The sequence below is a fragment of the Neoarius graeffei genome, chromosome 24 (assembly GCF_027579695.1).
Source record: "Neoarius graeffei isolate fNeoGra1 chromosome 24, fNeoGra1.pri, whole genome shotgun sequence".
Lineage (NCBI taxonomy): Eukaryota > Metazoa > Chordata > Actinopteri > Siluriformes > Ariidae > Neoarius > Neoarius graeffei.
In genome coordinates this window covers 37073034-37100713 of record NC_083592.1, presented here as the reverse complement: position 1 = coordinate 37100713, position 27680 = coordinate 37073034, and the positions used below count along the sequence as shown (strand labels likewise).

Below are 27680 nucleotides of genomic sequence, written 5' to 3'. Positions count from 1 at the left end.
ACTACAAATGTCTAATTTAACAAGAACACAATCACAGGTGAGTCTAACTGGTCATTACGCAGGTGTCCAGCAGACAGTTGACTATAAAACGGTGTTACTTAAAGAAAACCCCTTCCCATTTCATGCTGTCAGCAATGGCACCACATGGAAGAGAAATGACACAAGACCTGAGAAAGAAAATAATTTCTTTACACCACAAAGGTGAAGGCTACAAGAAGATCAGCAAAGCTTTACTTATCAGTCAGAATACTGTAGCAAAAGTGGTACAAAAATGTAAGAAAGATGGAACTGCAACCATCTCACAGAGACGTCTGGGTCATCCACGGAAGTTAACACCTCGACAGGAGCGTCTTCTGATGAGGAGGGTTGAAGAAAATCGGCATGCAAGTTCACTGCAGTTATCTAAAGAAGTAGAAAGCCAAACTGGGGTGACTATTTCCCGTGACACAATACGGCGTACACTGCAGAGGAATGGCATGCATGGATGCCGTCCACGAAAGAAGCCTCTCCTAAAGCCCAGGCACAAAAAAGCCCACCTAGAGTTTGCCAGGGCCCATGCTGACAAAGATGAAGACTACTGGGACTCTATACTCTGGAGTGATGAGACCAAGATAAATGTTTTTGGAACTGATGGCTTCAAAACTGTATGGCGTCGCAAAGGTGAGGAATACAAAGAAAAATGCATGGTGCCTACAGTGAAACATGGTGGTGGCAGTGTCCTTATGTGGGGCTGCATGAGTGCTGCTGGTGTCGGGGAGCTGCATTTCATTGATGGCATCATGAATTCACAGATGTGTTGCTCTATACTGAAAGAGAAGATGCTACCATCACTCCGTGCCCTTGGTTGTCGTGCACTTTTCCAACATGACTAAACACACATCTAAGGCCACTGTTGGATTTCTGAAGAAGAACAGGGTGAAAGTGATTCAGTGGCCAAGTATGTTTCCTGATCTGAACCCAATCGAACACCTATGGGGAATTCTGAAGAGACAAGTTGAGCATCGCTCTCCATCCAGCATCCAGTCACTAAAAGAGGTCATTGTTGAAGAATGGAAAAAGATTGATGTTGCAAAATGTCGCCACCTTGTTCATTCCATGCCTAGAAGACTTGGTGCTGTCATTAAAAATCATGGAGGCCATACAAAGTACTAGATGTAGTAGTTTTTGTTGTGGGGTGTACTCATTTTTGCACCACCCTAATTTGAATAAAACTGAAAAATGTGTAATCTAAGTTATATTATTAACCTTACTTTCATGTTATAAGTTAAACAGATGTTATATTAAACTTTGTCTTGTCAACATTTTGGAAATTGTTTGTGTTCATTGAGATATTGTTTAAAGTGTTACTTTTCAAAGGGGGTGGACTCATTTACGCTCGGCACTGTGTGCATGTTATCCTTCGAGGTGTATGGCCATAGTCCGAACTGCACCTGGCTAGACTTCTGTTGTAATGCGGCAGTGCACGTTCTCACTTAAACTAAAATTTAAAGGGAAAAAAAAACTACTGAGCATCAGAGTGAGAATCTTACTGGATTAAAAGCCTTTATTTCATTATATACAGTGGTAACGTGTTCCTAATAATCTAGTCACTAGGAATGTTTTATGTTGTGTTTATTAACCCAGTGCCAGAAAGCCTAGAAATAAATGCCCTGTATGTGACTGGAGTCTGGTGTAGATGGCATTTAAGATATTTTTCCTGTAATAACAACACAACATAAAATTCAGTATGGCAATAGCTATCTGATTTCTACTGCACTATTATTGGCACCAAAAAAGATGTGTAGATGGTACTGCATATTCCATATTAATATTTAATAAACACATTTGATGATGGGCGGCACGGTGGTGTAGTGGTTAGCACTGTCGCCTCACAGCAAGAAGGTTCCGGGTTTGAGCCCCGTGGCCGGCGAGGGCCTTTCTGTGCGGAGTTTGCATGTTCTCCCCGTGTCTGCGTGGGTTTCCTCCGGGTGCTCTGGTTTCCCCCACAGTCCAAAGACATGCAGGTTAGGTTAACTGGTGACTCTAAATTGGCCGTAGGTGTGAATGTGAGTGTGAATGGTTGTCTGTGTCTATGTGTCAGCCCTGTGATGACCTGGCGACTTGTCCAGGGTGTACCCCGCCTTTCGCCCGTAGTCAGCTGGGATAGGCTCCAGCTTGCCTGCGACCCTGTAGAACAGGATAAAGCGGCTAGAGATGATGAGATGAGATGAGACATTTGGGATGGGGAGCAGAAACTTGCTAAATGAATGTTGTTATAATAATAATAATAATAATAATAGTAATGTTCAACTTGTATAGCACCTAACACAAGGACACTTTACAGGAGTCCAGTGGAAAAAAAAAAAAAGCAGCAAAAAAAAAAACTTAAAAAAAAAAAATCTAACTCTACATGACAACAGCGCAAGAACATAGAGATTTAAGATGAGTCTTAAATTCTTTGATGGAAAATAATTCCCGGAGGTTCTTGGGAAGCGCGTTCCAGAGTACCGTGGAGCGCCATTATAACACAGGAGTTGGGATCCAGTGAGTGAATCCGTGTTATAACGGTACAGAAAATCTGGCATGGCTCAAGTAGAAAACATTCTATGAGCTTTATTTTTAAGAGAGATCAGTCCCCTGAAGATATCCTACGAAGAAATTACCATGCTGATTTTTTTTTTTTTTAAATTGTTGACTGTCAATGTGACAAATAATATGTAATAAAATATTTTGCTGCCTGTCACATCTGTGCACGTTCACGCCTGCACACTTCGAACTCTCACTCGTGTGCTTCCGTGCTCTGAGCAGTGCAGTCTCGTGCAAGCCTGTAATTGGACGAAATGAAGAATGTTTCGTAGATGCGTGATGTTCGCCGCAGAAGTATCATTGCATTCAAACCATCTTAACGTATTTTCAGGTAACTCTTCTTCTGAGACTGTTGAGTTCTCGAATGTAGCTGCATAAAGTTAAATTTAAATTTGGGGAGCCATGAGCTGACCGTGTTATGACGATTTTCGTGTAATAGTGATCCGTATTATAACGGCGTTCCACTATATATAATAACAAATGTATTGGCACATTTTTACATGATGGCAGTATGCATTAGGGCACTGTTTCTCAACCACTGAGCCTTGGGCTGTGAACTTTTTCAAGTTTGAAGCCAAAGACTAAATAGTTCTGGATCTTGTAGAGTCCCAAATCTGGTAGCGCGCGCAGTGGGGAGAATAAATAAATAAATAAATTTGTGGGTAAACTATATGGATCTGTGATGCCTGCTGGAAAAGAAGAGCAGGGAGGTTTGGAAATCAAGTGGCTGTGGTTTGGTTACACCCGATACTAAAACTTGTAGCGTCCTAGCAACCATCACAAACATGCATTCAAAAAAAGTCTAGAAGTCCCTCCTTCCCCGGGCAAAAACGAGACAGGATTTATCTTGTAATGTCCTGATCCCCAGATCTTTAACCCAGCCACATATAAAAAGTTGTACTCCTCCGTGCTCTTCCAGGTTTTCATCTGTGTCCCCGTGTAGAACAATGTCTGCAGCACCAGGTAGTTTGAGATGTCAGGGAACTCAATGGATGGATCATTTTCCAGCTATGAATGAATTTATTTAAACACGATAAGTTGATCAGCGGCGGCACGGTGGTGTAGTGGTTAGCCCTGTCGCCTCACAGCAAGAAGGTCCTGGGTTCGAGCCCCGTGGCCGGCGAGGGCCTTTCTGTGCGGAGTTTGCATGTTCTCCCCGTGTCCGCGTGGGTTTCCTCCGGGTGCTCCGGTTTCCCCCACAGTCCAAAGACATGCAGGTTAGGTTAACTGGTGACTCTAAATTGACCGTAGGTGTGAATGTGAGTGTGAATGGTTGTCTGTGTCTATGTGTCAGCCCTGTGATGACCTGGCGACTTGTCCAGGGTGTACCCCGCCTTTCGCCCGTAGTCAGCTGGGATAGGCTCCAGCTTGCCTGCGACCCTGTAGAAGGATAAAGCGGCTAGAGATAATGAGATGAGATGAGATGAGATGAGAAGTTGATCAGCAGAGCTGGTGGAGTTGTGAATGTACAGAGAGAAATAATTATAAACACAAAAGACTAAAAATAAACACAATCTTTAAAAAAAAATCTGTTGATTATCTATTAATTAACTTTAATGTGAAGGTAATTAATAGTATGCATAACTATTGTTTTTTGTATTTAGCTACGGCTACAATGGGATCAAACTTTTATTCTACCAATGTCAAATTTAGCGAGTACATTTTCCTGTCATAGGAAAAATCCTTCTTTGTTAGCGTGTAAGGATCTAATCCCATTGACTGGTTTCTATATCCACTTCTTTTGAGTGAACTACTTGGTTTTAATAACTTGTCTGTTTGCTGTACACAAACATGGCAATAAGTTCTTGTGATCCACTTTTGGATCATTAATCCTTTTTTGCTGAGAATGACCTGCATGCATGCTTTTATTTTGGCTTCTGGGACATCCGTACAGTTTTAAATACAATACCTACAATTAAAAGCAGTTTGTTTTTATTGCATTTATTTAATTCCTGGGCTCCCATCTGTACCAGGCCGTGATGTCGCATCCCATTAATGCACTTTTACAACAGATTATTAGATTCTAATAGAATAAATGAGCCAAAATAATTGGGGATCTTTTTTAATAGGCCTCGACTCGTTACAAATACAACCCCGATTCCAAAAAAGTTGGGACAAAGTACAAATTGTAAATAAAAACGGAATGCAATAATTTGCAAATCTCAAAAACTGATATTGTATTCACAATAGAACATAGACAACATATCACATGTCGAAAGTGAGACATTTTGAAATTTCATGCCAAATATTGGCTCATTTGAAATTTCATGACAGCAACACATCTCAAAAAAGTTGGGACAGGGGCAATAAGAGGCTGGAAAAGTTAAAGGTACAAAAAAGGAACAGCTGGAGGACCAAATTGCAACTCATTAGGTCAATTGGCAATAGGTCATTAACATGACTGGGTATAAAAAGAGCATCTTGGAGTGGCAGCAGTTCTCAGAAGTAAAGATGGGAAGAGGATCACCAATCCCCCTAATTCTGTGCCGACAAATAGTGGAGCAATATCAGAAAGGAGTTCGACAGTGTAAAATTGCAAAGAGTTTGAACATATCATCATCTACAGTGCATAATATCATCAAAAGATTCAGAGAATCTGGAAGAATCTCTGTGCGTAAGGGTCAAGGCCGGAAAACCATACTGGGTGCCCGTGATCTTCGGGCCCTTAGACGGCACTGCATCACATACAGGCATGCTTCTGTATTGGAAATCACAAAATGGGCTCAGGAATATTTCCAGAGAACATTATCTGTGAACACAATTCACCGTGCCATCCGCCGTTGCCAGCTAAAACTCTATAGTTCAAAGAAGAAGCCGTATCTAAACATGATCCAGAAGCGCAGACGTCTTCTCTGGGCCAAGGCTCATTTAAAATGGACTGTGGCAAAGTGGAAAACTGTTCTGTGGTCAGACGAATCAAAATTTGAAGTTCTTTTTGGAAATCAGGGACGCCGTGTCATTCGGACTAAAGAGGAGAAGGACGACCCAAGTTGTTATCAGCGCTCAGTTCAGAAGCCTGCATCTCTGATGGTATGGGGTTGCATTAGTGCGTGTGGCATGGGCAGCTTACACATCTGGAAAGACACCATCAATGCTGAAAGGTATATCCAGGTTCTAGAGCAACACATGCTCCCATCCAGACGGCGTCTCTTTCAGGGAAGACCTTGCATTTTCCAACATGACAATGCCAAACCACATACTGCATCAATTACAGCATCATGGCTGCGTAGAAGAAGGGTCCGGGTACTGAACTATCCAGCCTGCAGTCCAGATCTTTCACCCATAGAAAACATTTGGTGCATCATAAAACGGAAGATACGGCAAAAAAGACCTAAGACAGTTGAGCAACTAGAATCCTACATTAGACAAGAATGGGTTAACATTCCTATCCCTAAACTTGAGCAACTTGTCTCCTCAGTCCCCAGACGTTTACAGACTGTTGTAAAGAGAAAAGGGGATGTCTCACAGTGGTAAACATGGCCTTGTCCCAACTTTTTTGAGATGTGTTGTTGTCATGAAATTTAAAATCACTTAATTTTTCTCTTTAAATGATACATTTTCTCAGTTTAAACATTTGATATGTCATCTATGTTCTATTCTGAATAAAATATGGAATTTTGAAACTTCCACATCATTGCATTCCGTTTTTATTTACAATTTGTACTTTGTCCCAACTTTTTTGGAATCGGGGTTGTACGAATAGGTGGGCCTTAAAGTAGAAAAGGTTGAGAACCCCTGCATTAGGGTATAGGGACGGTCAGGGTCACATCAGTGACACTGTCCTTGTTTATTTTAATGTGTCACATTGTGTGAATTTGATAGTTTTCTAAATTTATTTTAAACAATGATTACATTTTGGTCCCCACTGCTAGCTTAATGGGATAGTTCGGTATTGTTGACATGAATCTGTATGGCATCCCCATCAATAGTGTCGTGCAAACACACTGACTTACCCCTGACAGCATCCTGTGAGTCCAGTTCTTGTCCAGTTTTGGTCCAGACGAAAGTAGTCCGGCAAGTTTGTTGGGGTCACGAAAGTAAAACGTTTTTCGTCTCAAAACAGTATGTGTTCAAAAGAGTGATATATTTGCATCACAAAACCGTTGCCAAATAAAAAGTCAGACCTCGAAATCGCTTGGCACTATTTTCTCTCCCTTCTTATCACTGCGCGCTGCCGGCTTCATCCAGCTGCGGCTCCAGCTTCAAGGATAAGCTGGAGCCGCATAAGTAGGAGTCCCGGCGGGTGGTTTGTATTCGATTCATTTATATCCTGACCTTGTCAGCTGTCAGATTTATGTTCATGGACCCGGTAAGCTGGTAAATAATATTTATTTATTTTTTTCTTGACCAAATTCTAACAGAAAACGAGAACGCCCGAAAGGGAAAACCGAGCCGAGCCGCCTCACGGCTGTAATGCAAATTGCTTTCCTCCTCAGTATACAAGTGCGCTTCCATGGCAGGGAAAAAGAAACTACCACTGCTGCCTATGTAGTGCCCTATTTATACAAATAGGAGTCATTCAGGATTCAGCCATGTTTTTGCTCCGTGTCATGGCTGAATCCTGAATGACTCCTATTTGTATAAATAGGGCACTACATAGGCAGCAGTGGTAGTTTCTTTTTCCCTGCCATGGAAGCGCACTTGTATACTGAGGAGGAAAGCAATTTGCATTACAGCCGTGAGGCGGCTCGGCTCGGTTTTCCCTTTCGGGCGTTCTCGTTTTCTGTTAGAATTTGGTCAAGAAAAAAAAAAATAAATATTATTTACCAGCTTACCGGGTCCATGAACATAAATCTGACAGCTGACAAGGTCGGGATATAAATGAATCGAATACAAACCACCTGCCGGGACTCCTACTTATGCGGCTCCAGCTTATCCTTGAAGCTGGAGCCGCAGCTGGATGAAGCCGGCAGCACGCAGTGATAAGAAGGGAGAGAAAATAGTGCCAAGCGATTCCGAGGTCTGACTTTTTATTTGGCAACGGTTTTATGATGCAAATATGTCACTCTTTTGAACACATACTGTTTTGAGACGAAAAACGTTTTACTTTCGTGACCCCAACAAACTTGCCGGACTACTTTCGTCTGGACCAAAACTGGACAAGAACTGGACTCACAGGATGCTGTCAGGGGCAAGTCAGTGTGTTTGCATGACACTATTGATGGGGATGCCATACAGATTCATGTCAAAAATCCCGAACTATCCCTTTAAATTGATGAAGGAAGAAATTTCTTGGTGGACTCAACAGCTGTGTCCCCCACAGGCCAGTGGAAGCAGTGCTGTGATGAGCTGATGAAGATTGACCTGCCTTCACCACGCAGACCTGCTCTGGTTACAGCCAAACAAGGCTCTCTCTACCACGAGATGGGTACGTCAGGGAGGCATGATTTGTTAAATCCATAATCTAGAGTTTCTCGACCTGATCTCTATTTCAACACACTTTTCTTTTCTTTTTTTCTGTAAGAACAAACGACTCACTTAAAATAGGGCCTCAGGGCAGAATTGAATCAAGTACAGATTAAATAAAAAGAAAACTATAGTAGTTATATACTCTGAGTAAATGTGAAATTACTCAGAACAAATGTTTTTGAACACTGGTGTGATAGTCATTTACACCTTTCTGAATGGAATGATCCAAATGTACAGGTTTTTCTGGAGAAGTTTGTAAATACTTTTGAATTCATAAGTGCTTATTTATTCTCATGAATGTTTAATAACTTCAGTTGTGACAGAAATTCGGTTGAAATTCACTGGCGTATTCTTAAAGCCCTGCTCCAGGCAGCGTCGATGAAGTTAAACGAGACGTACTGCGCCTGTGTTCGCATCTCTTTAGATCCTTACACGTTCTCAGCTGAGTCTCTCTGCATAAAATAACTTCTTTTTCTATTTCTGCCACTGACTTTGTGTCTCTGTTTCTCCTCTTCTCTTCCACTTTTCTCTTCGCTTTGGTTCTGCCCCATCATCCTTTCTTTGGTTCCTCAAACCTCCTCCTTTTTCTTTTTCCTTATGCACTCAATGCATTTATAAACATCTATTTTACACCTAATACTGTAAAACCTACACACATCCTCATATTTTGTTTCATCATATTATACACATACACATTTCCCCCTATTTTGCCCCTTGTGGTGGTTTTGCCCTGCCCTTAGCTCCCCCTCTGTCTGCCCCTCCGTCCTGTGAGGGCCTGCTGCTGCAGGATAACGCTGTCTCTGCTGAGATCCGCGCGCTGCTCTCCTCCTATTACAGCGACAGGTGAAGTAACCAGGGCGGGTGTTTCAGACCTTTAACCAGCTTCCCAGCTTCTGCTCATCCGTTCTGTGTGGTGTCTTGGCCTGGTTATGTGAAGATGATCAGTACTTTTTTTTTTTAAGTCTCGTACTGTCCTGATATTTGTAGAGGGGAAAAACAATAACAGCTAGATTCAGTATGCTAGTTGTTTATTATTACAGTGGGGCAAAAAAGTATTTAGTCAGCCACCAATTGTGCAAGTTCTCCCACTTAAAAAGATGAGAGGCCTGTAATTTTCATCATAGGTACACTTCAACTATGAGAGACAGAATGGGGGGAAAGAATCCAGGAAATCACATTGTCGGATTTTTAATGAATTAATTGGTAAATTCCTCGGTAAAATAAGTATTTGGTCACCTACAAACAAGCAAGATTTCTGGCTCTCACAGACCTGTAACTTCTTCTTTAAGAGGCTCCTCTGTCCTCCACTCGTTACCTGTATTAATGGCACCTGTTTGAACTCGTTATCAGTATAAAAGACACCTGTCCACAACCTCAAACAGTCACACTCCAAACTCCACTATGGCCAAGACCAAAGAGCTGTCAAAGGACACCAGAAACAAAATTGTAGACCTGCACCAGGCTGGGAAGACTGAATCTGCAATAGGTAAGCAGCTTGGTGTGAAGAAATCAACTGTGGGAGCAATTATTAGAAAATGGAAGACATACAAGACCACTGATAATCTCCCTCGATCTGGAGCTCCACGCAAGAGCTCACCCCGTGGGGTCAAAATGATCACAAGAACGGTGAGCAAAAATCCCAGAACCACACGGGGGGACCTAGTGAATGACCTGCAGAGAGCTGGGACCAAAGTAACAAAGGCTACCATCAGTAACGCACTACGCCGCCAGGGACTCAAATCCTGCAGTGCCAGACGTGTCCCCCTGCTTAAGCCAGTACGTGTCCAGGCCCGTCTGAAATTTGCTAGAGAGCATTTGGATGATCCAGAAGAGGGTTGGGAGAATGTCATATGGTCAGATGAAACCAAAATAGAACTTTTTGGTAAAAACTCAACTTATCGTGTTTGGAGGAGAAAGAATGCTGAGTTGCATCCAAAGAACACCATACCTACTGTGAAGCATGGGGGTGGAAACATCATGCTTTGGGGCTGATTTTCTGCAAAGGGACCAAGACGACTGATCCGTGTAAAGGAAAGAATGAATGGGGCCATGTATCGTGAGATTTTGAGTGAAAACCTCCTTCCATCAGCAAGGGCATTGAAGATGAAACGTGGCTGGGTCTTTCAGCATGACAATGATCCCAAACACACCGCCCGGGCAACGAAGGAGTGGCTTCATAAGAAGCATTTCAAGGTCCTGGAGTGGCCTAGCCAGTCTCCAGATCTCAACCCCATAGAAAATCTTTGGAGGGAGTTGAAAGTCCGTGTTGCCCAGCGACAGCCCCAAAACATCACTGCTCTAGAGGAGATCTGCATGGAGGAATGGGCCAAAATACCAGCAACAGTGTGTGAAAAACTTGTGAAGACTTACAGAAAACGTTTGACCTCTGTCATTGCCAACAAAGGGTATATAACAAAGTATTGAGATGAACTTTTGTTATTGACCAAATTTATTTTCCACCATAATTTGCAAATAAATTCTTTAAAAATCAGGCAATGTGATTTTCTGGATTTTTTTTCCTCATTTTGTCTCTCATAGTTGAGGTATACCTATGATGAAAATTACAGGCCTCTCTCATCTTTTTAAGTGGGAGAACTTGCACAATTGGTGACTGACTAAATACTTTTTTGCCCCACTGTAAATGGTGTTGGCTTTAAATGAAGGCAGATGTGATTTGAATAGTAGTTTATGACCCGGTCAGTCCTTGAGAACCGGTTCTGAAGTGGCTTGAGCTACATTAAAGTGCATATTCTGGACCAATTTCGTTTTTTTTTTTTTAATATGAAAGAATGTCCCTTTACACACTCATCCAAAAGGGTAATTTTGCACAAGGCCATCTGTCTACAGCAGAAAAAAATAAAATAAAACGCGTCTGGAAAAATCCCAAGGGAGTCTGGAGCCAGATTCGTGACGTCACCTGCGGATCCACCAGCAGGCTGAGAGACCCTGCATGGATTCAGTGCACAGCCTGTGTAGACCAAGTTTAGCAGCGAGCGATTTTGCATTGAAATATGGAATTGTCACCTGAGCTGCTAAGCCCATGGATTCATATATCAATGCTCATCTATCTATTGTTACATAAATCATATTTTTTCTAATTACTATTATGTATTTATATATTCCTTCATTTAGAAGAGTACTGGCTACTGTAGGAGAAAGATTTCATAAGCTACACACATGGAATTGGCTAAGCGGGGTTGTATTTACATTTAATGTGTTTGACAGGTCCCAAGATCTCAAGCCCTGACACACATATCCCTTGATACATGTGAAGTAAGTGTATTATCGCCCAGCGCTTTCGTGTTGCTTACTTTTGTGTGTGTCAATAAATAACATTTTCCGTGTACCACACAAACACAGGAACACCTATCGGTAATTTAGAGTATAGTCTCTCTTATTACCCTGGAAACAGTCAACTTGTGAATTGCTGATTTTCTTGGTCTTTTTCTCGGCTCTGCTTTGGTCCTCGGCTTCCGGGTGCCTCACACGAAGCGCTCCCATTTCTCTCTCATTGTCCGGTCTTTTGGGAAACGATGAGTACAGTGGCGTGCACAGATAGACACGAGGTGGTGCTCAAGCACCTGCCCCTCTGCCCTCTGTCCAAAAAAGTGCCCTTTTGAATTTTTTTTTTTTTACAGTTTACTGAGGCCAATGTCGACATGATCTTTTAGAAAAGCCGCGGCATTAAAAGCGTGTGTGAAAATAATGTCCCGATGTGTGCCCCCTCCGCACACACACCGGACCTCTGTCTCTCTTGCTCTGTCATGTGAACAAGCGTGCAGTGCATTCAATGTGAGGTTGCAGCAGCATAGCGTCCTGGAAGCCACGGCCTTGTCGTAGCGCAGACAACACATCGGGCAGTCAGTCAGCTCTTCCCCTGCCCCACCAGCCAGGTAACACATGAATCGAGTGAAAATGTATTGTTTGCCCTCTAAGCCCAAGCTGTAATTATTTTGTCGTGAAGTAGCCCGTCGCATACAGAAACAACTGCACATAAGTATTATATTTTTTGCTAGACCATTTTCAGATTTAGGAAAACAAAAATTTCTTTTTCTATTTTGTTCAACTAGAGATTCCTGGCAAAGTCAAAAAGCCTTGATGTAATAAATTAACATTAAGTGGTTGTTTTACACCTTTAAAAACTAAAACGGGTCAGTGGCGACCCAAACACAAGAGGAGGGTTAAATCTCAGACTTTTATAATAAGGTGTTCCACATGTGCAAAAAAGTGCCCTTTTTCCCCCCCAGAGCACTTGCCCCCCAAAATGTCTGTGCACGCCACTGGATGAGTACTAATCCCACCATGATTGGTGTTGCTACACCCTCCTACGATACATCTGTTAACCATTTTAATAATTACACGATAACATTGAAGAAATTTGCAGAAAACCACCAGGTCGTTTTCTCATAAACAAACCAGCGCTGACGTAGGATTCAGAAGGAGGCGTCCCGCACGCGACGTCACGAAAATCAGTGTTTGCCGGGAAATCCAAACGCCAAGTTTTTTCAGAGGCGGACCAATTCGCCTCAAATGGCTTGATTTCAACTGAATTTTTCTGGTGTTGCATAAGGTAAAAAAAAACTGCACAAAATGTGACAGATATTTGACCAAAGTTTAATATAAAATAGGAGAATTACATTGATCTCGCTCCTGAATTTACCCATGATATGCAGTTTAATGGCATGTGCTGGAAGCCTGACTGTTATGGATTAGTTGACGAATTACAAAATGAGATGGAAGTTTTTTAGTTATCTTTATCACAGTTGAGCAAACAACCAATAACTAAGCACAAGAAAGCTTCTGTCTGCCTTTATCCCGAACGTTTCTTGTAACTCTGCTCTTTGTTTGTCTAACAGTTATTGATACATCTGATGACATCAGTGCCGTCACCGACATCCTGACGAGGCGTATCGAGGAGTTTGAGTTTCAAACCCCACCTCACTGGATGTCCTTATTTAAGGAAGAGCCTCCTGGTAGCCCCCAGAACCTCCGACGCAGCTCTCCCAGCCCCCGCTGTCGCCGCACTCGCGCTCTGCTGTCCTCCGAGGCCAGCCTCGCCTCTGACAACTCCAGCCCCTGCAGCTCTAGCCCCTGCTCACCCCACTACCTCGCCTCCAGCCGTTTCCGCCCTCGTACGCTTTCCCTGGATGCCAAGCTGTCCACGCTGCGAGGAAGAAACTACGGGGGCCTCCACTGTTCGTGCCAACCTCCATCATCCAACTCGCTCCATCAGCAGGCTCCGCCTCTTTCCTGCTCCGGTTCCACTTCCAGTAACAGCTCAAGCGAAGGGAGCAACAGCCCCGAATCAGATCTCGCCTTCTCGCGACCTTCCGGAGCACGCCGCAGCCTGAGGAACCTCCGAGCAAAGCTGGACCCCAGAAACTGGCTACAGAGTCACGTTTAATTCCTTCAGGTTTCTTCCTGAGAGAAGAATTTCTCGCAAAACGACCTTTTAAGAAAGGATCCCCGCCATCGAGTCCTTAGAAGGAAGTGTAACTGTCTTCAAGTGTGGCTCAGAGTCTCACTGCAGGGATGGTGATGGACAAAGACTATAGTTAATGGGAGATTTTCTGTAAATGGGCTCAGCACCATGGCGATGGAGAGTTATTTATAAATGGTTCACGATCGGTATATGCAGTTTTGCGTCGTACAAAAAAAATCCTCTTTTTCTCAACTTCTAACTGGAGTACAGTATTTACAGAACAGGCATTACCAAGAGTCAACGTGCTCCTCTGATCGCTTTCAAACTGGAGTAACGATCTGCGTTTAGCTGCAGAACTTAGTCGAACATAAATTCAGTCATAACGCAGTGCGAATTTAACATTTAAATTTACAAGCTACTGAAAATCTGCTCTAGCTCAAAACATACAGCTTCCATTTTATAGGAGCAATGGCGTATAAAATCTCTTCACAATGTTACTTTACTATAGTTTAGTCTAATTATATGCAGATTCTTTTAGCAGCAGCTTCGTTAGTGCTTTTTGTGCCGTTATTCTTTTTGTAAAACCCAATTTGTGAGACATAATTCAACAAATTATAAATAAAAACCGTGAAAGAAACACAAGCTATCTTCGCACCTGTTACCATAATAGGTGTCGTGCTTCCTGTTTAATCCTGATTCAGCCTGAGTTTCTAACCAAAAATATCTAACCAGCAACAGTGATGTGACGTGGTCGCTAACTAATATTGATGGAAATGCTAGATGATGGTGATTAAAGTGTTTAAAATCCCCGACACTGGTACTGTGCCTGATGTTACTACCATGTCTGTTGCCCCTTTTCCACCAAAGCAGTTCCAGGGCTGGTTCGGGGCCAGTGCTTAGTTTGGAACCGGGTTTTCTGTTTCCACTGACAAAGAACTGGCTCTGGGGCCAGAAAAACCAGTTCCAGGCTAGCGCCGACTCTTTGCTGGGCCAGAGGAAAGAACCGCTTATGTCAGCGGGGGGGGGGTGGAGTTGTTAAGACCAACAGCAATCGCAAGACCGCGAAAGGTCGCCATTTTTAAGCGCCGAGAAGCAGCAGCTGTACAAACACGAAGTCATCCATTATTATTATTGTTGTTGCTGCTGCTTCTTCTCTGTGTTGTTGTTGCTTCAATGTTCGCGCCAAGGTTTATGCAAACGCAGCGACGTAACTGACGTATACAGCGACGTAACTGACGTGGCTCCCCTTAGCACCGCGAGCGATGGAAAAGCAAATTGGTTCTCAGCTGGCTCGCAAGTTGAACAAGTTGTGAACCAGCACCAGCACTGGCCCCGAACCAGCCCTGGAACTGATTTGGTGGAAAAGGGGTGTGTGTAAGTGCTGTGCTGAGAATGGGCCATCACTGGGAGTCACCTTCTACTGATTGACCAAGACCAGGAAAGCTGACACATTTTGTGTGTGTGTGTGTGTAAAGTCATTAATCCTACTAGATATGATGCACCTTGTGTGTCTGCAGTCTCAGAAAAAAAAAGACGACTAAATTGTTCTTTCCTTGTGGCTAAGGTGGTACTTTTCCATCTTCCATCTTTCACATGGAAACATGGATAAAGTGCAACTTTAAAAAAAAAAAAATTCATTTGAGCTTATGATGTCAGCGACACGAAATGGTAGTGTCGTCCCTTTTCTTCTCAGTGTGTGCACCACAGAAAATGATATCCAACTCCGTCGTTCAATTATCTGCTGCAGTGGTTCATCACGCATGGCCAATTTCACAAAATCCACATTTCTCATAATGGCATCAGTGTGAAATTTTTCATTCTGATGTTACTTGCATGCCTTTTACACACATTAGCTGCTTCATAAATTAAGAATTCAAAATCAGGATTGAGGCGTCTATTAAAGGAACAGTCCACCGTAGTTCCATAATGAAATATGTTCTTCTCTGAATTGAGACGAGCTGCTCCGTACCTCTCCGAGCTTTGTGCGACCTCCCAGTCAGTCAGACGCGCTGTCACTCCTGTTAGCAATGTAGCTAGGCTCAGCATGGCCAATGGTATTTTTTGGGGCTGTAGTTAGATGCGACCAAACTCTTCCACGTTTTTCCTGTTTACATAGGTTTATATGACCAGTGATATGAAACAAGTTCAGTTACACAAATTGAAACGTGGCGATTTTCTATGCTATGGAAAGTCCGCACTATAATGACAGGCGTACTAACACCTTCTGCGCGCTTCGGTAGCGCATTGATACCTTCACTCGGAGTTGTACCATTTTTTTTTTAGACAGGGCGGACGGACCAGGGCATTCGCCCGCCTGGCCGTGCCCGACGAGGAGCACTCTCGGCCAGCTTGGGAGGCAGACGGCAGCCCCTCCTGGAAGTGTGGTTTTACCATGGGCCTCATGCGGAAAAATGACAAAGTCCCAATTTTACCATGGGGCTCGAGTTGTACCATTTTTTTTTTTAGACAGGGCGGACGGACCAGGGCATTCGCCCACTGGCCGTGCCCGAAGAGGAGTGCAGGTATCAATGCGCTGCCGAAGCGCGCAGAAGGTGTTAGTACACCGGTCATTATACTGCGGACTTTCCATAGCATAGAAAATCGCTACGTTTCAATTTGTGTAACTGAACTTGTTTCATATCACTGGTCATATAAACCTATGTAAACGGGAAAAACGTGGAAGAGTTTGGTCGCATCTAACTACAGCCCCCAAAAATACCATTGGCCATGCTGAGCCTAGCTACATTGCTAACAGGAGTGACAGCGTGTCTGACTGACTGGGAAGTCGCGCAAAGCTCGGAGAGGTATGGATCAGCTCGTCTCAATTCAGAGAAGAACATATTTCATTATGGAAGTACGGTGGACTGTTCCTTTAAGAGAAGGTGGCCTTGATGTAATCAGTTCTCATGATGTTACAGGCTGCTGTAATGACGGTGCCACCAAATCCAGAAATATGTTGGGTCAGATAGTATCAGGTGTTTAAAACAAAAAAACACTATAAAACGTACACGACTATGCAAATATATCCCAGATTAAAGCGTTCTCTTCTCCACATTTCATTTGCATTATCAGTGCAGTTTACTTCTCCTTTGCATCGCATCGCTGATCTTAGCACTTCTTTCACAATAAGCTGTTGATGGGAAAGGTCATAGCAAAGTGTATTTTGTCATTTCTGTGCTTGATACAAAAGGTCAATAGTGAAAATAACAAGCTCTAGTGGACACTAGATAACTCCAGTATAATCAAGCTGATAACCGAATATAAATATGTGCATCTCAGGATTGTCTTCCCCCCCCCCCCATAATGAGGTCTTTTGATCTAATGATGAGGATGTGAATAATAACCACCCGGTGTGTTCGTTTGATGTGCAAACCAGGACGTGTGTGTGTGGTGGGTCTGTGTTCTGTTTCAATTGTTACTGTTTACTGAAAATTACGTCAGTATGGTGGGAGTGGTGAACTTATACACTGTATTACTGTACTGAAGTGAGATGATAAACTAATAATGCTTTTCATTGTTAATCTCGAGCCACCATGGTGAACTTCTTAAATCTGTAAATTCATTGTGTTTCCTGTTGTAAAGTTTTGTAAATTAACAACTTTTTTTGTTGCGTTTGTTAAAACTATATTTTACCACCTTTTTGTTGTTGTTGTTATAAATGCAGCTATGAAGATATTTTATCAGATGAGTAGAGGTCTGGAAGATAACATTAGATGTAACGCGGAGCTGAGCGTCCCGTCAGCAGGCTGCCTGCATGAACATTGCCATTGGAGCGAAAACTAACTCTGCATGTAGGATAATCAGAGAACTGCAAATTATTAAAAACAAAACTTTAAACAAATCTAAACCACACGTCTCATTTTTTGTATTTCACTGTAATTAAGCCCAGCATTGTGATGCATTACTAGATGATGTACCAGTCTGACGACATATTGTGAAAAAGATGTCTGTTCTACAACTGGTCCTCAGAAATCTTTACACCTACAGTACCAGTCAAAAGTTTGTACACCCCTACTCATTCATTGGTGTGATTTTTTTTTTCCTGTATTTTGACTATTTTTTACATTGTAGATCAATACCATAGCTGCCAACTACTACGAATAAATCGTATTTATTACGATTTATTGTTTTGATTACGAAAATACGAATTTACTACAATAAAATACGATTTTGCCAATTTTCATGGGTCATTTTCAAAGTCTATCACCGGTGGGATTCGTATTTGAACCCGCTCTGACCAATCAGCGCAACAGTGACTGTGACGTAGTCAGAGCGACAGAAAGCAGTGGGGGAGGGTAAACCATAGACATATAAACATAGACGCCGCCTTCTGCGTAGAATCATACGTCATCCTCGCCGCCATATTGACTGCGTTTAACTGTACCAACAGGTTTACCGTCCAAACGAGATCACATGGGATTACCTTTCACAGGTGAGACTGGAAAAATACTTTTCAATACTGTTCCTTCAGTCTTCAGTTTCCCAGCTCATCTCCACCGGGTAGGTGTATAGTTATAAGCAGTGAGAATTAGATAATACAGTGCCACACTATGATGAGCGTTTTTGAACGTATGATGAACGTTTTTAACCTTTCTGAATGTGAAGGAATCAGTGATGTATTTTGTTTTGGTATGACGTGAGAACCTGGCCGAACGCAGTTTGGCGGTCATTCAGCTCACTTTGTGGCCTCAGGTTTTGGTAGCTTGCTACAGTATGCTAACTGATTAGCTTACCTGAGCTATCTATCGCGGATCTGTCGCTAGTTTGCAGTGTACAGGGTATTTCGCACACTATTTATAACCATCACATTAAAAGTTATACGTGTTGTTTTGATGCCTGTTTGTTTCCCAAATATATACGTGTGTGTCTTAATGGGTGAATAAAAGGCATCGAGTTAAATATTATTGTAGAAAGGGGCTTTATGAAGTTCAGTCCATTTACTTGCATTGGTTTACGGGGAAGATTTGCCACATCCAATATGGCGGACACTCTGACGTATCCCAGCAACGGGCCACCAGCTCAATGCGGCGTCTATGTTTATATGTCTATGGGGTAAACAAACAGCATGTGGAGAGGGACACCACTGGAGCGTCGAGTGTTTTGGTGAAGATTCAGCGATCATGGAATGAGCGGAGAGCCTCTTCCTGCTCATGTTTCAACGAAAACTCCAAGTCTAATTCTTCTAAAATTGATTCCAAAGCGGAGTCAAACGCGCGCTGTTCACTAGCGCTTTTTCCAGCGTTGCGCAGCCTTATCGTCACTCCTGCAAAAGCCCGCCCAAAGAATCCAAACAAAAACCTTGCGTTGTGATTGACGGGCACGATTTGATGCCCGGGGTGTGTTGTTGATTCTGTTCTGTTTGATTTGTAGTCATGTGAAGAAGCAAGTTGAAATTGACACTTTTTTGAGCTGTTTCACTTTGTGCCAAGCATGTTTTGAGGCATTTTTATGTTTGGTGTTGATTACAAGAGGTTCCTTTAATGTTTGATCTGTGCCAAATTGCTTTGATGATATATGTATTCTAGTTCCAGGTAAATTTGTTTCCACTGTTGAAAAGAACTTTGCAAATTAATGTAAGATGATAGTTTAGTTTGTAGAATAAATTTTGTCAAACTATTTTGTTTTAGTGTGATTTTTCAGGGTAGTTTTGCTAGAAAGCTTTGGCGGCGGGGGGGGGGCTTTGGCCCCCCCGACCCCCCCACCAAGACTCAGTACCCAACCTTGTATTACTATTTACAACTTCAGAATGTTGGCAGCTATGCAATACTGAAGACATTAAAACTGAAAGAACATGTATGGAATTGTTATTAAAACAATTTTTTATATTTTAAATTCTTCAAAGTGGGCGGCGCAGTGGTGTAGTGGTTAGCGCTGTCGCCTCACAGCAAGAAGGTCCGGGTTCGAGGTCCGGGTTCGAGCCCCGTGGCTGGTGACTTGTCCAGGGTGTACCCCGCCTCTCACCCGTAGTCAGCTGGGATAGGCTCCAGCTTGCCTGCGACCCTGTAGAACAGGATAAAGCGGCTAGAGATAATGAGATGAGATGAGATTCTTCAAAGTATCCAGTGTTTTACCTTGATGCTTTGTACACTATGGGCGTTATCTTAACCAGCTTCACTTGGAATGCTTTTCAATTAACAGGTGCCTCGTCAAAAGTTAATTAGTGCAATTTCTTGCCTTCTTAATGCATGAGATCAAACAGTAAATAGCCCTATTCCACAACTGTAGTAATCCGTATTATGTCAAGAAAGTAAAGAGAAACGACATCCATCATTACTTTTAAGACATGAAGTGTTTTAAAACATTGAATTTGATGGCGTGTCCAAACTTTTGGCTGGTACTGTATATACACACACCTTTTAAACCTTGGGTTTATTTCACAACAAAAATAATCCTTCCGGATGTGGTTATGTGGCCCCTGAAATTTGCTGTAAAATGCTGATACCACATCGCTCTTGAATCAGATTAGTCAGAAAGTGTTGATTTATTTTCTATAACTTCTCTAACAGCTGCAAGACAAATTACAGGTTTATATTAATGCATTCATTCTAAAAACATCAGCGTTACATTATAGTAAAAACCCAAGAACTTGTTGATATGGCAATGTCTTCTGCAAAGAAAATTTTCCACCATTAGAAAAGTCTTATTTATAGCTGCTATAACATGAGCGAAAACAAGAGCCAACTTGTTTCATGAACGTTCCACATCATTAAACGGATAGACAGTACGCTACCGTTCAAAAGTTTGGGGTCAGTTTGAAATGTCCTTATTTTTGAAAGAAAAGCACTGTTCTTTTCAATGAAGATCACTTTAAACTAATGAGAAATCCACTCTATACATTGCTAATGTGGTAAATGACTATTCTAGCTGCAAATGTCTGGTTTTTGGTGCAATATCTCCATAGGTGTATAGAGGCCCATTTCCAGCAACTCTCACTCCAGTGTTCTAATGGTACAATGTGTTTGCTCATTGCCTCAGAAGGCTAATGGATGATTAGAAAACCCTTGTACAATCATGTTAGCACAGCTGAAAACAGTTGAGCTCTTTAGAGAAGCTATAAAACTGACCTTCCTTTGAGCAGATTGAGTTCCTGGAGCATCACATTTGTGGGGTCGATTAAATGCTCAAAATGGCCAGAAATACGTCTTGACTATATTTTCTATTCATTTTACAACTTATGGTGGGAAATAAAAGTGTGACTTTTCATGGAAAACACAAAATTGTCTGGGTGACCCCAAACTTTTGAACGGTAGTGTATGTGGAAGTGTTCTTACACTGATACAAATTATCACTGGCAAATCGTTGTTGTATAAGTGGAATAAAACACTTTTTGGCTGAGCTGTTGGAGAAAAAGAATCGAGTTTGGTGTAGTAATGTGTCACACCACTCCGTCGTTCATTATTTTCTATAACCGCACACTCAAAAGTTGTGCTGGAGTACTTCATGTGCTAGCTTCTTGTTGTTTTTTTTTTTTTTCCTTCTCAAGTCTAAACCCACTGTGTTAAAATGACTGAACACTATTAAACACGGTTATTGAAAACATGAAACCACAAAAAAAAAGTGTGGTTATCATACAATTTCACCTCCGATATCTGATGTGAGAAGCTCTGAGGAAACTTCTTAATAAAAATACTTTAACTTGGTGCATCTTCTTATGCTAATTCAATAACAATTCCCAAGTCCAGCCTCAAAAAAATATGTAGTGATTGTTACAACTTCAGCTTGTGTAATACTTGAACTAAAAAAAAAAAGACAAAAAAATTAAATACAATATATAGATCTTTAATTAACTGATAAAGTGACAGACAAGAAACTGTCAGATGGTCAATAGGTATAAAATAGTAGAGTGAAATTCTGATCAATCCTTACAGAACAGTATCTGACACAGAAAGATTTGAAAATGGGTCATGCTGGGAAATGTCATGCTAGAGAAGTTAGTGGATAGATTTATCATATCGGTGATAATTTTTTTTGTACGTGTGGGATTACATCAGTGAACCTGTACTTAATTTGTGTCTATTAAAATGTTTCGCTCAGCATAAATACAGTATAAAACCGTCCTGCTTTATTTGACCTCAGTCAGATGTCGGTTAGTAAAAAGATCCTCACTTCAGCATTACCCAGAACACAGAGCGAAGCAGAATTTGGGTGGACATTAGGCTTGTGTGATATAACGATTTTATCATCCCTACATGATAATACAATGCCATGATATCTGGTGACATTGGTTTCTATAATATAATATCATATTACCAGACCTGCCACCGTTTGCGCACTTTGTCTCGGCGCTCCACACTTTAACATCAGGGTACTCGAGTACAAATCTCACTCAACAATACTTGAAAAGAACCATCTTTTTTTTTTCTCCCAATATAATGGGAGATGAGCCAATTGACATATGAATCTGGATTGATTTGCGCAGGTACACCAAACTCTCTGATACAAACCAATACCGCTTATAAGCCCCACCCCCTTTTCTCCATCTTGAGGTCATTAATATGAAATAAAATCTATCACTTTCTTTGACTTTACTATCATTAGACAAGTATATATTTAATATCATACTCCAGAGTCATCCAAAACGCCACCATCCAGCTGAGTTTTCACAACTGCCACTGCCAGCAAGCAGTTCCTGACCGCACAGCTGATGTTATTAAACCTTAAATAGTGGAAATGCTTATTTTCTTGTCTTTTCCAGTCCTGGACTATTAAATTGTTTAGTTCAATTTTTTAAAACGGTAACTCTCAAGCAGGGAAAAAAAAAAATCAATATTGCATAAGCCTAATGTAAATGCATATAAAAGTGGATCAGAATCTGCTCAGCAGCACTGCAGAAACTTTATAAGTAATACAGGGATCATCCCGATAAACAATAAAATGATACATGCTCTAAATGCAGCTGTAATGAAGGCTGATAGTTACTATATCTAACATTAGCGTTACAAAGCCATAAATCAGTCGATATCCGAACAATGACTGACTTGCGTGTTAGAAACAGAACCAAGAATCTGCTGAAAGAATCGAACGTGCTGCTGAGCCAAATCATAGGTAATAAAAATACACAAAAACAATAACCTGGAGATGGTTCAGAATAACTTCAAGCAACCTGTCTCACGTCACCATACACAAGCTCAAGCGCTGATCTCAGATCATTTCCTTATCTCTTTTGTCCCATCAGTCTCTTAGTACCTTCACTGTGGTACAGCCAGAAGACTTAGAGCCTGTTTTTCGCTCCCTCTGCTGGATCCCCCAAAGCTTTTGGTCCCTGAGTGCTGGTACTGAAGCTAAAGAGACAAAGTCTCTGAAAGAAAACTGAAGTCCTTAGATGGTCTCGACATAGTTGGAAGGGAAGAGACCTTGGCGGCCATCTTTGTCGAGACCTCTCCACCAGGCCTTGTCCACCGTTTCCACGTCCATGATGATGTCCCCAGGCTCGAAGGAAATCTCCGTTTCATCCTCTGGAATGCACAGAGTATTCAGAGATCAATACGAGACCATGCTGTTGGTTCGATGCACTGGAAATGAAATGACCTCTGACCTGCTTGGTAATCATAGAGCGCTCGCACACGTAGAAGTGGTCTGTCTGCTGAGGACTGTGGGGAAACGAACACTGTTTATCATACATTAAAATCAATAATGGGGTTTATGCATTAAAAGTAGTGATTTTGGCATGAAGTTAGTAATTAGGTCAAATTCAAACTAGATTTCTCTCTTTTAAATCATACCTCTCCGTTCTCTGCTTCTTCAATCTGCACATCTTCCTCAGTTTCCTCGCGATTGACTATGTAAGTGCACTTCTCTGGTGTGCTATGGTCAGACGAATCATCACATTCCTTGGCTAGATGGAGGATTTGTAAAGTGCAATCCATAAGCAATTTAATTGTGGTTAAGGTTCTAGGCAAAAATTCTGTGCAGTTCATAAAAACACTAGACTCAGCATTCTGTTGAAAATCTCTGTTTAGATGTTACAGACAATTCAGATTGTGTGTTATACGCATGTAACGCCCAGGTCAGACGGCAGGCTGCAACTAGTTTTCGACTACTCGTGTCTACCTGCGATAACAAAATCGCAGGTAGACGCAAGCCTGGTCTTGCGTCGACGCAGATAATGGCAGGGTGTTGCAGAGAGTCTTTCGTGGAGGCAGGTTAACACAAGTGGATCACAATCTGTTCACGTTTCAGCTGCGATTCGCTTCCAATCGGTGCGGATAGCAGGTTGACGCATGTAGAAGGCAGGTCTTAATCTGGATAGCGGAGGAGTGGAGGGGAGGAGCCGACAAGAGAAATACAGGAATGGGTAATTAGTAGTGCTGTCAAGCGATTAAAATATTTAATCGCGATTAATGTCGCGACTGTCATAGTTAACTCGCGATTAATCGCACATTTTTGTCACATGAAAAACCATTGTAATTCTCTTATCAGCATAAAAAAGTGAATGGGCTTGCTTTGTACCAATGTTTTTTTTTTATTGCAGAGCATAACGCGTCTTGTCACAGCCACTGACATCCATAACTTCCATATTAGATGAGAAAACCAAGGGATGAAAAATAAAGTGCATATCACTGTGAAAATAAAAAAAAGTTTTATTTTACTCTTCATTAGTTTCTTTTGAAGAGAAGTATTTGCCATAAAAGAAGAAAAAAAACAGATAACAAAAATAAAAACATTCATCATACGTTCAAAAACGTTCATCATAGTGTGGCACTGTATTCTCTAATTCTCACTGCTTATAACTCTACACCTACCCGGTGGAGATGAGCTGGGAAACTGAAGGAACAGTATTGAAAAGTATTTTTCCAGTCTCACCTGTGAAAGGTAATCCCATGTGATCTCGTTTGGACGGTAAACCTGTTGGTACAGTTAAACGCAGCACATGAATGAGGCATCTTTATTCTCGGAATCTCCACTTTGCCCCATCCAATATGGCGGCGAGGATGTTTACACTTGTGTTCAAAATAATAGCAGTCCAACACGACTAACCAGATCAGTCACTGTTTTTGGTGGAAATTATATTACTACATGGCAAATAATTTACCAGTAGGTGTAGTAGAGTCATAGAAAACCAACAGACCCAACATTCATGATATGCATGCTCCTGAGTCTGTGTAATCGAATAATTAAGTGAAAGGGACGTGTTCAAAATAATAGCAGTGTGGAGTTTAATTAGTGAGGTCATTCATTCTGTGAAAAAACAGATGTCAGTCAGGTGGCCCTAATTTAAGGATGAAGCCAGCACATGTTGTACATCCATTTCTCTCTGAAAACCTGAGAAACATGGGTCGTTCCAGACATTGTTCAGAAGAACAGCGTGCTTTGATTAAAACGTTGATTGGAGAGGTAAAACGTATACTGTAAAGAAGTGCAGAAAATGATGGGCTGCTCGGCTAAAATGATCTCCAGTGCTTTAAAATGGACAGCAAAGCCAGAGAGATGTGGAAGAAAACAGAAGACTACCATTCGAATGGATCGAAGAATAGCCAGAATGGCAAAGACTCAGCCAATGATCAGCTCCAGGGTGATCAAAGGCGGTCTGAAGTTACCTGTGAGTACTGTGACAATTAGAAGATGCCTGTGTGAAGCTAATCTATCGGCAAGAAGCTCCCGCAAAGTTCCACTGTTAAAAAAAAGACGTGCTGAAGAGGATACAATTTGCCAAAGAACACATCGACTGGCCTAAAGAGAAATGGAAAAACATTTTGTGGACTGATGAAAGTAAAATTGTTCTTTTTGGGTCCAAGAGCCGCAGACAGTTTTTCAGACGACCCCCAAACACTGAATTCAAGCCACAGTACACTCTGAAGACAGTGAAGCATGGTGGTGCAAGCATCATGATATGGGAATGTTTCTCTTACTGTGGTGTTGGGCCCGTTTATCACATACCAGGGATCATGGATCAGTTTGCATATATCAAAATACTTGAGGAGGTCATGTTGCCTTATGCTGAAGAGGAAATGCCCTTGAAATGGGTGTTTCAACAAGACAACGACCCCAAACACACCAGTAAGCGAGCAGCATCAGGGTTCAAGACCAACAAAATGAAAGTTATGGAGTGGCCATCCCAATCCCCGGACCTTAATCCGATAGAAAACTTGTGGGGTGACATCAAAAATGCTGTTTCTGAGGCAAAACCAAGAAATGCAGAGGAATTGTGGAATGTTGTCAAATCATCCTGGGCTGGAATACCTGTTCACAGGTGCCAGAAGTTCTCAGAAACCGTGGTTATACAACTAAATATTAGTTTAGTGATTCACAGGAATACTAAATCCTTAAGATTTTTTCAGTTTATACAGTAAATATTTGGAGTTTGTAATGAAAAATGCAGACACTGCTATTTTTTTGAACAGCCCAGTGTTCATTTTTCTTCATTTTCTGTAAAGTAATTAAAATATTCATACATTTTTCTTCATGTTTTGATGTAGAATATAATGTGCAGTGTTCCCAATGCATGGAAATAAAAACTATTATAAGGATTTTGAGCTTTACTCACGTTTTTAAACACACTGCTATTATTTTGAACACAACTGTATATGTCTATGCCTTTCTCCATCACTCACACGTACTCTTATTGAAGCAGCGCGCGACAAGCCTCAACAGGAACTACGGGTGACTCGCAGGGCCAAATTAGAATTTGCGTTAACGGCACTATTTTTTTTTAATCGCGACAAATTGAGATTGCGTTAACGCGTTATTATCGCGTTAACTTTGACAGCACTAATAATTAGCGATCAGCTGCCAAACGAGCGCAAAAGGAAAAAAAGCATGATCGAGTCCAGAAACGCAGCCCCACAACAGCAAAGAGCTCTCAGTTCAAAAGTTCAAAGTGCTTCTGCATCGGAAAAACAACGCGCTCACAGTCCCAAAAAAAAGATATCCACAGAAGAGGGAAATACTCTGCAGCAAAGTAACAAAATAATGGAATACAAAAACCGGGGGGGGGGGCGAAAACCCATATCCTGAGGCGAAGACAATCCCATGCTGAATGAATATCTGAGCGGTATAATACAGAGTCGTGGATGAGCTGATGAGAGACAGGTGTGCTGGCTGCAGCGCTGGGAAAGCTCGGGGAAAACCAGGGAAAGGGGTGAAAGATCGGATAAGGGCCTAGATGTTCCCGGCTGGTTCGTGACAAGATTCAGATTAAAAACTCTGCGTTTTGCAATACGTCTGACCACAACGAAGGTTTTGATGCAAAACGCCTGCGTCCACCTGCGGTCGGTCGCCACCCGACCGATCGCAGCATGCGTCTTTCTGCCATCTGACCTGGGCATAAGATGCAGCGTTTCTAGTGACTTCCCCTTATATCCCCTTATGAGATGATGACCTGCCGACTCGGAGTCATCCACGTCCTCAAACTCAGTAACGAACACAACAGGTCAAAAGTCAGAGCTTTGAGAAAAATCACACTATCCATGATCTGCTTTTACAAGTCAGAAGCTCCTAATCACGGTCAGTATAACACGACATGAATGAACTGTGCGTCAGTGTTGCTATAACAACAAGACGCACGAGGACTGTCAGCTTGGGTAATTAAAGTTAGCTCGCTGTTAGTCGAGTGTTCATTTGCAGTGCTTGTGTTTCCAAGTCTCAGTATCGTGTACTCCAAATAATAACACAAGAAGAATTTCAAAATGTCTGCAGTGAACCACAATTACTTTTAAATCTTTTCAAATTTCTAAGTGGAATTTAGCATTTATATCCAACACTAGTTATTCAGCGCTTTGTTTAGCAAATGCAGATCGAGAGGTTAAAATGAACCGAATCTAAAAGGTTTACATACCGATTATTCTTTTTACAGCATTTCAAACTTCCAAAATTAGTTCATGATCAGTTTGTTCTATTCTGATTTATATCCATCATCAAAATTCCCATGCAGGGATTGGCCAAGGACGGCTCATGTGACATAAAATAGCTGCATCACTGATTAAGCAATGTATATAGTGACATCAAAATTAAAAAAAAAAAAATGGGGTGAGTCAGTCATGGTATATCCTGGATATACCATGAACTGACATCACAGTTTCAAGCTATACGGCTGACTCGAGTCACAGCTGAGGCTCCGCGAACATTCCTGTGTGTGTGTACCGGTAGATCTACGCATCATGATCACACCTAGCGAGGCAGGCGATAGCATGGTACACTGCACATTTGCATATCGAAGGTCGCTCTGACGTAAACAACAATCATGGCTGCCTTCGGCGAGTTCATGCCGGGATTCAATCTTAAACACTTTGAGTTTGAAAGTTTTTGATGAGGGATATAAATCTAATATACCATGCACTAGGGGGCG

At 41.8% G+C, this 27680-nt stretch overlaps 2 protein-coding genes across 6 annotated transcripts in view; one reads left to right on the top strand and one right to left on the bottom strand.

Annotated features, from left to right (window-relative positions):
• Positions 1 to 14205, top strand: part of rtkna (rhotekin a) — a 150160-nt gene extending 135955 nt beyond the window's left edge. For 3 of the 4 annotated variants that reach the window (XM_060907185.1, XM_060907186.1, XM_060907187.1), the window contains exons 11-12: positions 7829 to 7933; positions 12831 to 14205. In XM_060907185.1, coding sequence (XP_060763168.1) covers positions 7829 to 7933; positions 12831 to 13378 — 653 coding nt within the window. In that variant the 3' untranslated portion in view covers positions 13379 to 14205. Of the gene's footprint in view, positions 1 to 7828; positions 7934 to 11199; positions 11248 to 12830 lie in introns of all 4 variants that reach the window. The other variant, XM_060907188.1, reaches the window with a different exon arrangement.
• Positions 14206 to 21159: 6954 nt separating this feature from the next.
• si:dkey-40c11.2 (drebrin-like protein A) overlaps positions 21160 to 27680 on the bottom strand; it is a 115782-nt gene continuing 109261 nt past the window's right edge. For both annotated transcript variants that reach the window (XM_060907183.1, XM_060907184.1), the window contains exons 14-16: positions 23119 to 23231; positions 22932 to 22986; positions 21160 to 22851 (exon numbers count right to left, since the gene is read on the bottom strand). In XM_060907183.1, coding sequence (XP_060763166.1) covers positions 22715 to 22851; positions 22932 to 22986; positions 23119 to 23231 — 305 coding nt within the window. In that variant the 3' untranslated portion in view covers positions 21160 to 22714. The remainder of the gene's footprint in view (positions 22852 to 22931; positions 22987 to 23118; positions 23232 to 27680) is intronic.